Source organism: Scardinius erythrophthalmus, assembly GCF_964197995.2.
Source record: "Scardinius erythrophthalmus genome assembly, chromosome: 24".
Classification (NCBI taxonomy): Eukaryota; Metazoa; Chordata; class Actinopteri; order Cypriniformes; family Leuciscidae; genus Scardinius; species Scardinius erythrophthalmus.
Genome location: NC_138244.1, coordinates 11,117,023 through 11,128,434, shown reverse-complemented (window position 1 = coordinate 11,128,434; position 11,412 = coordinate 11,117,023). Strand labels below are relative to the sequence as shown.

Below are 11,412 nucleotides of genomic sequence, written 5' to 3'. Positions count from 1 at the left end.
AACCTTGAATGTTGGTCCAGCCTCCGCATATAATTAAGACCCAACGCCCCTCAGAGGATGAAGCTGATTGGATTGAGGCGGGCCACCCGACCCCCAACTGAACCTAGTCCTCCATTTTATCCACCATCTACTGGGATATTTAAACCTGTTCGTCCACATTTCGCCCTGCTGTCTCGACTACAAACAAAAGCCTTTTGAGTTTAAGACCGAGACAATTGGAAACATCTAGATCCCCATTCGTAGTTTGGTGGGTGTTAACCAGCTCTTTTTTTTTTTTTTTTTTTTACCTTTACATCCGCCAATCGGGAGGGCGCGAGAGTAAGTTAGTTCAGTGTTGTTGGCACGAGCTCTGCGCGAGCGCGCACGCCAAAGGACTAACGTTATATTTCACATGGCGTGGAGTGACACTCTCTATTAATCAAGCTTTTAAGTTTTAATCCGAGTCTTCAGGCAGTTTGGTCCTACATAATTCATTTTTAGATTGGTAAAGTGAACTTAATACACCATGGTGACACTGACAGCGATCGTAGCGCCTCTCGGTCGGCAGATACACAGACATCTGGTGAATCATGTCAGAAGTCAGCGCTGGATACCTGCTCGGGCATGCAACCTGAGTGCATGCTCCAGCAAACTAGCCCTGAGTCAAGGTTAGTGCTTTTTTTATGTAAGTTTTTTTTTTGTGTGTGTGTGTTATGTAAAAAGTACCCCCTCCCGGGCCCCCGAATGTTTGGTCATTTTGATGGGTCACTTGTGCACTATTTTTCATTCTCTCACCTCTAGGTTTTATTACAGATTTTATAATGTAATTTATGACTGGGATGATGATTATGGAGTCACAATGTGTATGTTTATTATCAGTGACAGCGCCCTCCTGAATGACTTCCGCGTTTTGAATAACAGAGAATGTTTACATGAAACACGATGGGAAATGATCACTGCATTGAATATGTCAGGACAGCTGCTGTAATTGCGTTGTGCATCGTTTTTGTGGGGCAAATACACCTTGCGTGGTATCATTTTGGATGTATGAATTATGAAATAACCCCATCCTTTTACATCGTGCTTTATATGTTTTACATGTCACTGTTTTTCCACAGGCCACGCCCACAAGGTATATGGGCCATGTTTATGATGTCTGCAGAACATTTCTTTGAAAACAGCCGTGAAGATGCAATATAAGTCACAAGTTTTTGTCTGTAAGAGCTTTTAAAGCTCAGGTTGTAGGCAAACCAGGCAAATAAAGAACATTAAACGGGGGCTTGAAACTCATAAAAGTGTTTTTTTTTTTAATGTAATTTTTACAAGAATGAGTTGGACACAAGGTTGTAATTTTAGGCTAAACAAAGCTGTCTCTCAGTGGGAGTTGTTATTTATAAACTTAGATTTCATCATTTTTGTAATTGGTTTGCACGTAAGAAGTATATCATGTATAAAAATGTCCTATGAATATAACTGTTGTATATGTTTGTACTCATATCTTTACCATGCAATTAGTAGTTGCTTATAGCTTTCATTTCTATTGTGTAGACCTTATCTTATCTAGTCCCGATTAGTTTATCAACGCATAAAGCTAGTCTTTTCCGATATTAATTGTTTAAGCCTCACATTGAAAGCCTCATAAAAGCAAAGAACAGTTAAAGTTAAATAAAGATTAAATACAACTAGCCTAGTTGTTAAAACAAATGAAAATTAACAAAGAAATATAACTAATTTCATTAGTTAAAAACTTTACATGAAACTAAGAATGAACAATACTTCTACAGCATTCATTAATCTTAGTTAATGTTAATTTCATAATTTACTAATGCATTGTTAAAATCAAACATATTTCTTAACATGAACAATGAACAACTGTATTTTTATTAACTAAAATTATGAATAAATACTGTAACAAATGTATTACCCACAACTAATGTTAACAAATGAAATCTTATTGTGAAGTGTTACCAAAAAAAAAAAAAAGGTTTTTAGTTATTGTGGTCTGACATCTACATGGTTTTGGTAATGAAAATTACAGAGTAAACATCCCAAATCAAGTTTATTACAAAAGTTTATTTTAATTTACATTTAATCAAAGACTAAGCTTAAATAAGTAAGTCTTTTGAGATTTTATAAGAGTTAGGCCTATAGTTAGAACCCATGCTGTGTTTGCTTACCACAAAATGTGTCAGGACAGTTATAATCCCCTTTTACTAGACCACTTAAATGGTGGACAGGAATGAAAGTAAAGGCCATTTTAATCTCATGAAAGGCCCGTTGGTCACATTCTCTGGCTGATTTAATTCCTTTTGTTGAATCTAGAGCATGTGACCACAATATAAGCAGTTATTGTGTAAGAAGAGCTCCGATGGCAAACCTTCTCGCTGTATGTAGGAACTTGTGTTCATGTTTGCTCAAGGATTGGCTATAACATTTCCAACGCAATGTCTATTCATAAAGGTGGCATACAACTCTGCTGACTGTCTTCCTGTGAAGCATTACAGTCAGTTTTTCCCTGACATTCCAAACGTCAGGGTTTTTTTCCTCTTCTTCTTCTTTTGAGTTATCGAGTCACAGGAGGAAGCATATTTTCTTTTCGACTTTTACTTCTCTAACACATTCCAGAAGGACGGCTCGTCGGCTCTTGGTGCCGCTTTGTGTTGGATTTATTTTTGCTGCTTTTTTTCCTGTTGGGATTTGAAGCATTTAATTTTAGAATCAGAAAAAATGTATAACGCAACATGTGAGGATGCACTGTGTGCCATAAAATGTAGGTTTATGTGATCTATCTATCTATCTATCTATCTATCTATCTATCTATCTATCTATCTATCTATCTATCTATCTATCTATCTATCTATCTAGTGTACTGTATATTTTCTAAAGCATTTTTTTTCAGCTGTTTTTGTCATATTTGTTGTAAAAAGCTTCATACGTTTTCTGAAATGTCTTGTGCTGTTGTTAGACTGTCTAAAAGCCTAGTGTGCTGCCTGTCTAGACAACTTTTTGGAGCATCATGCTTGTTTTTGCACATTTTTCTTATTTTTTATTGCCAAAATGCTGCCTAGATTGCTAGGTTTCCCTATCCTGACCGGTCATTCTCTCCCCAGTACATCCGATGTGGCAGGGGCCGCTTGCCATTCCCGGTGGAGATCGCCAGTCACCTATTGACATCGTGGAGCGTAGAAGCGTCTTTGATCCGCAGCTCAGACCGCTGAAGGTGCAGTATGACCCAAGAACCTGCCAGCAGATCTGGAACAATGGCTACTCTTTTCTGGTCGAGTATGACGACACCACTGACAAATCCAGTAAGTATTCATTTAAAAAATTTGCTATGGTATCCATAGTTTGTTCGGTACTACATTTGCTAAAATAAAACTGCATTAGGAAGTACTGTCATCTATAAAATAAATTAAAATGACTTTAGTTATATTAATTAATAATGGTTTTACAATAGTAACTTTATATATTACTTTGGTGGAGACTTTGCTTCCCTTATTTCAAATAGGAATTTCCAATGTGAGCTTGGTTAAAATTTTGGTACCAAGAACAAAACAAAACATTTTGTTTTAAAAGTTTTGTGAACTGAAATGAATCTCTTTCAGCTCTGAAGGGAGGACCACTGGAGGATCAGTTCAGACTGTGCCAGTTTCATTTCCACTGGGGAGAGAACAACGCCTGGGGCTCTGAACACTCCATAGACCGCCGCCTTTACCCTGCTGAGGTACCCTTACGTAAGATTTCAGTATATTTTAAGGATTTATATAGCAACGAAGAATGAAAAATTACTTAGTGTCTGACTCATTTTTGACAATGAGGAAGCATTTCTCTCTTGCGAAATAGACAGAGCTTCTCTATAATAGAGGCGGAGACTTTACCGTTAGGAACAACCCACTATTTCTGTTGTAAAATCTGAAAGATTGTCACTCCATGAATACATGGCACTAACCCTGGAAAAGTTCTGTACTCTTCAACTCATCATACCCAGTTACGTAAGGAGGCATGTGTGAGTGAAAAAGCCAAGTCTGGGCCGGTGAGAATGTGACCTTGTTACGGCTCTCAACACTCCTTTAGCTTTACTGATTTGTCTGTGTGAGTGTGTGTAATAAAGAAAGCTCAGATTTCAGCCCTGTAAATGGATCCTCTATTGCGTAAAGTGCTTTTATTCCCTCCTCCTCGGTTCAATCTAATCGTGCCAGAATGAATGGAGGACTGTCAGATTGTACGGATGTTGGTTAAGCTATCGTGGCACTTAAAAAACACAAAACCTAGCTATGTTCAACTGCAGGATTGTGTAATCGAAACTGAACCAAGTAAAAAGCACAATGGAAAAAGAGCCCTTAATTATAGTTCATATTAGCATGAGTGTGTGTTTTTTCACAGCTCCATATTGTTCACTGGAACTCTGACAAGTACAGTTTGTTTGAAGAGGCTGTTATGGAGGATAATGGACTAGCTGTTATTGGAGTCTTTCTTAAGGTACTGATGTGTGTAATTATTCTTCAACTTCTTGGATCTTTAAGCTTAGTAGGCCTTGTAGTTAAAAAGTAAACTTGATTTGGTATTTTCACAGATTGGAAAGAGGCACGAGGGTCTACAGAAACTGGTGGATGCCTTGCCAGCAGTCAGACACAAGGTAAGGCATCAAATACTGTGTTTTGTACACATTGGCATTGTTGTGAGTCATAAACTGAGATTAAGAACCTCAGAGAATGATATTTTGGAAACCGAGGGATGAGGGTGGTTAATCTTGTTGCATACATTTTTTTTAATTTATTTTTTTGTACAGTCTTGCAGTATGTAATATTCTCATCCTTTGTCACCCAGGATAGCTTGGTAGAGTTTACCAAGTTCGACCCTGCATGTCTCCTTCCGGAGAACATCGATGACTATTGGACGTACGCAGGTTCTCTGACCACTCCTCCTCTTACCGAGGCGGTGACATGGCTTGTGATGAAACAGCATATTGAAGTCAGTCACGATCAGGTAGGAGGCTGACATGAGACAGGAAATTGAAGGAATATTTTCCTCAATGGCATATTTAAAGAAATGAAAAATGTTCTATTATTCTATGTAATATTCATGGACATTACACACACGGACAAGGTAGTCAGTTGATCTTTAAGTCTTACTGTAAAGTGATTATGACAGATCAGTTCTTCCGTATTGTGACGTATTGTGAGTGAAACGAATTATTGAAGGAAAACAATGCATCACGTGGACTGTTCAATCCATCGGTTGTTGTTGATTGGATGGAGGCAAATCTGAATGTGAGCTTGCAGTTGATTGTAAAAAAGGGGTGGGGTTTAAGCAGACTAAATGACCCTGTTTACACGAGAACGCTCGCGGGTGAAAACGTAAAAATATTTTATCAGATGTGCCTTTCGTTTAGACAACGACAGCGTTTTTGGGGCTAAAAAACGCAAAAGAGTGAAACCACCCTCCAGAGTGGAAATCTTAAAAACGCTCCACCGTCGCGTTTCCGTCTAAACGGTAAAAACGCAAAAGTCTGCTAGACAGTGAAGGCACCGATCAGTGCTTCACATTGCCACCTAGCCGCCTGGAGTGCATACTACATTGAATTTCACACACTTTTGCATCACCATATGCACACAGATTTCCCCCCCCATAACGCTTGTCTAAACGCAGAATAAAAAGTGATCACTTTTGCGTTTTCTCTTCAGGTCGTTTCCGTGTAAACGTAGCCTAAGATGCATTTAGAAAATAGATAAAGTGAATTTTTTGTTTCATGCCGATTTTAATGAATACCTTTTATAGCAAAAACAAACAAACATGGTCTTATGTAATTGTCAATGTAAATTATAGCTGCTAAATTTAAGTGTGATTGTGCAGTAAAATGTAAAAAAGAATTCCCCTGAGATCTAGTGTTGTATCCAAAACAGTCATGATATAGATTATGACTATTTTCCACCTTCTCCTTTAGAATTAAATGGTCAGTTTTTGCTGCTGCACCTTTAAGAAACACCTTCTTCTAATATAAAATTAGCATTAAGTGAGTATGTTCTCCATCTCTGCTTTAGCTTTGCAGCTGTGCCTGTCCAGTATTGTTTTTTAATGCTACAAACTTCAATAACAGCCTTTATTAGATTGTAAAAAGATCTAAAAAAAAAATCTCTATAGACTTTTCACATTTCCAGGGTTTTCAAAAGCGGAAGTTGTCGTAGTTGGGTAAACTTCTATAGTGGTGAACGGGAGACGAGATGTTGATTTGCGATGTTGATAATTGTGGAATCTCGTCATCACACTGTGTGAAAATGGTCCATTAAATTGTAAAAGATTTGTAGGAACAGCAGGGTTTGACAAACGTTTGCATTTAACGCTAGTCGTTAGTTCTTCTGGTGTTTAGGAATAATAGTATGGTATATATTCTACTTCCTTTTGACGTCAGAAAGCTGTGGAAGATCAGAGCAATTTGGATTTTTGCAGCTTAGTTTCAATAAATGCAAGATGTTTGTGTTCAGAAAGTCTGCGCAGTGGGTCTACATCAAACTACCAACAGCTTATGAAAGCTATGAATTTAAGCTTTGAGTCACCTCACACTGGAGGTTTGGACTCTGCTGGGAGTCTTGTTTGTTATTCCGACTTCATGTTCCACTGCTCCATGGTAACCTGGGAAATGGAACGGAAAAGCTCATCTGGCTGACTGCTGACATCTGTTTTCTCTGTTCACCCTGTTTGTCTTTTACATATAATCTCCCTTTTTTCTCTCATTCTAAATACCAATATTTGGATGTTTTCTTTTTTTTTTAACTTTCCTATTCTTTTTGTTTCTCTTTCTCTCAGTTGGCAGTGTTTCGAAGCTTGCTGTTCACGTCGGCAGAAGAGCAGGTGCAAAGAAGTATGGTCAACAACTTCCGCGTTCAGCAGGCTTTGAAGGGACGGACTGTACGTTCTTCGTTTTCCCCCTTCCTCCAAGATGATCCCCCAATGGAGTAGCAACACAACTCCGTGACCTTATTCACATCCAAACCTCCAAAAATCACAAAAAGACTCATCAGTCACTTTTTATTATGGGGTTCTGATATTCGTATGGTCTTAACTGGATTTTGTAAATGTTTTCACCATTTCCAACCAGGCATATATGTATAGATTGGAGAGATTCCATTGAAAGGGATTAGCAAAGATATATAGTTATTGAAAGAGTTTGTTTACTCCTCTATGTCAAAAGGTTCATCCAATTCATCGTCATTTTGCTGTATTTGTACAAGAAAAAAAATGCTAGAATTCAAGAAATTCTAATTTCACTATGAAACACGCACATTTCCTCTAACTATAGTGGCAAGGGGTGTCCACGTTTAACAAACTGCCCCCTCTTGTGGATCGCTGACAGAATGCACATGCCTTGTTTTGAGGCATTAGACCGTGTAAAGTTTTAATTTATGTATACAGTAGTTTTAGTTTAGTGGTACACTTACTTTGTTTGCTGCGAGGGAATTTATTTTATGCATGATACTGCACAATGCCTTTCACTTTTGATTTGTTTTTAGATGCTAATAAATAATCTAAAGTATTTTCAGTAGATCTATTACACATCTAAAGAGAAAATCTGAAATATTTAAAGGCTCTACGTTTGAGCATTGCAGTATAAATAAGACTTTAATATAAGACTATAAATAAGAAATACAGCCTTTATAAAAGGTGCACAAGAAATTTAGAAATGTGAAAAGAAAAGTAGATTAATGCGCACAGTTGTTTAGTGAATATGCATTACTGTAGTTGCTATGTGCTTCAGATTTGTGCAAAATAGGTTATTATCATCTCTAGTGCCTTTTGCATTGGACATAATCTCTGATTAGTTCTCCATTGCTCTCATGTAATCAGTAATCTGATCAACTGCACAAGTGGTTGGCCATATTTGCCTTTTGGTAAAATGTGCCTCCAAATCTCTTATAGTTTTAGTTGTTCTCATGATATCACAGTCGTATTTGTTCATCTGTGGATCTTGAAAGTGTATTTAGTGGTGGTGATTTTAAAAAACAATACTAGTCTTTATGTGAGAACGTCTTGTAAAATGTATTTGGGAGCACCTGGATGTGTCTTTCCACTATTTCATGAAACACCTTTCAGAGAGGAACCTCCGTTTTTCGAGCATGTGTGCTCTATTAAATTCCTCCACTAGAGGTGGACATGAAACCAGACACAATGTAGAAATGAGATCTACAGTAAGACCAACTGATTGTTATACTTCAATATTGGTGCATTCCGTTTTCCTTGTCTGAAATATGCTGTAAATGCAATAACAGTTAAAAATGAGACACTAAAATTGTTAGAAATATCCAGGACCTCTTATGTTAATAGTTTTATTTCTGTGCAAATTAATTTTGCATTTACATCAATGTTTTTAGATTGACGATGATAATATTTAGAGGATGGTTGAAAAGTAACATGGGAGCTGCAGAATCGGCAGAAGTTCAACAACTGTGAAGAGACGCTAACGGTCTCTTTGTGATGGCTGAATATCAATGCTCTTGTGTAAACCGTCCCTAAAGTGGCCTCTCATTTGAATGGGCCACCTGGTATTTTCCCTATTGGGTTCATGGTTGAAATTCAAAGAAATACTAACTAGACTGGAAAGCTGGATTTACACTGTACGAACTTTAGGCTACAGGGAGACTGGGATCCCTCCCCTCCGCCTGCCCGAGTCTTTAGTTCACTCTCAGAGTTGTGAACATTCTTTCACATTAGGAGGTCCTGGAACAAAGTTTTCTCATTGAAGCAGCAATGAATAGTGTGTTAAGACACCTTTTGTTGTTGAATTTGAATTATGCAGTGCATGAATTACGGTTTGAGGTTCTTGGATACTTTTTGCTGTTGGCATTAAGGGCCAGGTTGGCCATGAAACATGACTGTTTTGTTTTTTCCTCCACTCCCATTGATAGGATTTGTTTCTCTTTGTCTTTTTAAGTAGCTTGAGGCTTGTTACTTTTAAGGGAATTTAATAAACGTGATTTAACACTAAATCTAGTTTTGTTTTATAGACTTCTCACCTGAAGTCATTTACATAACTGTCACTTATGCTGCCTATACATTGTATTATGCAAATGTATGCAAAACTTTATGATTTCATTCTTGTATTGTGTGCAAACACTGTATTATTCGTTGTAAGTTGTATGAGATTTTGTAGGAAATGGAAATGTCTTTTTTTTGTATTTGGCCCATATTTGGTTGATTTTCAATTTGTTTTACTTTTGGGTGTATGCAAGCTTGTGCCCTGGGGATTTAAGCAGGAAGAGGGTGGTGCCGGAGGTTTATGGGGACCCCATCCCAGCAAGTCTTGTTGCACCAGGTGCTGGTTAGGTCCGGATCAGCTGCGCTAAAAAGTACGTGTTTTGGCAGATTTAGCAGGGGGGGAGCCTAAAGACCTTTTTTTTATTCTGAAAAATGATATAAAACAATCTTGAGCCAAGTCTTCAGGGGTGGACTGTGTTACACATAATTCCTTTAAACTATTTTAAAATGCATTCAGTACTCTTGTATGAAATAACTGTTTTATATTTAAACCTTTAATCAAAAATGAATTCACAGTGGTGCATAAGTAACTACATATTATTAAAGCTTTCATGACCAAATTGACCTGAACTTCTCAATTGTTCCGTTTACATTTTAATGGCTGGTTACGGAATACCACTCAAGAAAGTGTACTATTAGAATTTTTTAAAGCTGTATTTAGAAAAAAAAAAGAATAAATAAAGCTTGTTGTAGGATAATTCTATGTTATCACATAAATGTTCCCTCTGCTAAGTTCTCCATCAACCAATAACCTTTTTTTAGGAGTGTTCTCAAAGGTAAACACATTTGTACTCATTTCATAACCATGGCCCGCTATCTATTGACCTTCTCTAAAAGTTAAGAAGATTTCAGGCAATAAATCTGAACCAGTGGAGAACAATTTTCAGATGAGTTTGGGGCTAGACGGCACCTTAAAAATCAAGAGACCGAGAATAAGGCCAGGGTGTGGGTGTTTGTAGAGGCTGGGGAATCTGGATTGAGTTTTGTCTCAAACTTGGTTCAAAAAGATTCCGTTCCATGTTTGTTGTTCTTGGCTGCGTGAGTTATAAAAATGGGACGAGACACAGGGTTTTTGCGTATCCCAAACACACCATGGTTTCCCATCATTGTGTGAGAGAATTTAGCAACATGCTCTTTGAGCTCAACAGGAAAAACAAACTATAGAGGTGAACTGATTGAAGAGCAGGATATCAAGACGACGACTTTGGAAAACCCTGGAGATGGTCACAGTTTTGAAGAAGAAAGATGTTCTGCAACTCAAGGGATGGTGGATGCTGGTGTCTTATGAGATTTCAGGCATCCATAATTGAATGGAAGTCATATAGATGAAAGCTTCTAATATGAGGCTTATGGTTTAGTTCCTGTGTTTTTGCAGGTTATTTTAAGACAAAAAGAAAACTCCATTCAGCTTTCTATAAACAGGAACCTTCGGCTTAAAGATGTTTCTCAGAACTCCAATCGAGCGGTTTTCCTCTTTAGATCAAACAGTGTTTTGACTGTTGGTTGAACTGAATAAAGTGAACGTTTCAAACCAATCAAATGAGTATTAATTTCAGATATTCACGAGTACTGATGCACCTGTCTGTGAATATCCCCAAAGTTACAAATCTGTCTAAAACGTACATTAAATCTTGGCACAAACCTGATAGGCCCTCGAAATTTTCAGAGATGATTGTTTTCTACTTCGATTGACATCCAGCTCTTGTGATGCCAGGGAACTGAGACACCCACGCCCATCTCTCCTGTAGAGAAAGAAAACTGAACTCTTAAATATCAGGCCGCAACACAGCAGAAACCACATAACTTATCAAATAAAAAGTCACCTGCTGTCTCATTTATCTTTAAGCTGAGAAAACATAAATAAAATGTAATTCTCATGATGGGGAGGTTAACTTAAAAAATGTGTAGCTTATATCAAAGCACATGTGCAAAGGAAGGCAGGTGGCAGAAACATATTTGTCTAATGCTTGTCGAATAACCTTTCATTTAAATGCAAACCTAGGTCATTGAGTCTTAACACACTTCCCCCCTGCAGATAATACTCTTCAGGTTCTCCGAGATTGATATCTTGAAGGCATGTGACATGCAAGTCATCCTCTTTGAAACACACAGGCTTGTGGATGAAATTTTAAGTTGTTTTGTTTAATTTGAGAACTAATATCTTTAAAGCCCACAGGGAATGCAACATGATGTTTCAAGGGCCTTTACCTGAAAACAGGAAATTAGCAGGGACAACTTTTGTTATTTTTTCATATGCTTCTTCAGACATTATGATCAAGTTTGAGTCTAAAGAATTTTTAAGGGCTGAACCTGAAACGGCAAGTAATGGCAATTCACGTCTAGCCAAGGATTATCTGAAAATATAAAACAGAAAATACTTGACTGAAGAAAAAACAAAAAAAC

At 37.5% G+C, this 11,412-nt stretch overlaps 2 protein-coding genes across 3 annotated transcripts in view; one reads left to right on the top strand and one right to left on the bottom strand.

The window, feature by feature from the left end:
- LOC308684549 (uncharacterized protein) overlaps positions 1-11,412 on the bottom strand; it is a 50,993-nt gene that overhangs the window by 16,904 nt on the left and 22,677 nt on the right. The window contains exon 2 of the mRNA XM_081355806.1: positions 10,652-10,751. Coding sequence (XP_081211932.1) covers positions 10,652-10,751 — 100 coding nt within the window. The remainder of the gene's footprint in view (positions 1-10,651; positions 10,752-11,412) is intronic.
- Positions 14-9,705, top strand: ca5a (carbonic anhydrase Va). Of its 2 annotated transcripts, none has more exons than XM_081355804.1 (7): positions 14-647; positions 3,090-3,287; positions 3,585-3,703; positions 4,363-4,458; positions 4,553-4,615; positions 4,807-4,965; positions 6,784-9,705. In XM_081355804.1, exons 1-7 carry the CDS (start codon positions 506-508, stop codon positions 6,934-6,936), a joined length of 930 nt encoding a protein of 309 aa, XP_081211930.1. In that variant the 5' UTR covers positions 14-505; the 3' UTR covers positions 6,937-9,705. The 2 variants fall into 2 exon arrangements, with proteins under 2 accessions (XP_081211930.1, XP_081211931.1); XM_081355805.1 differs by lacking the exon at positions 14-647 and adding an exon at positions 2,524-2,749 and having other exon boundaries at positions 6,784-9,699.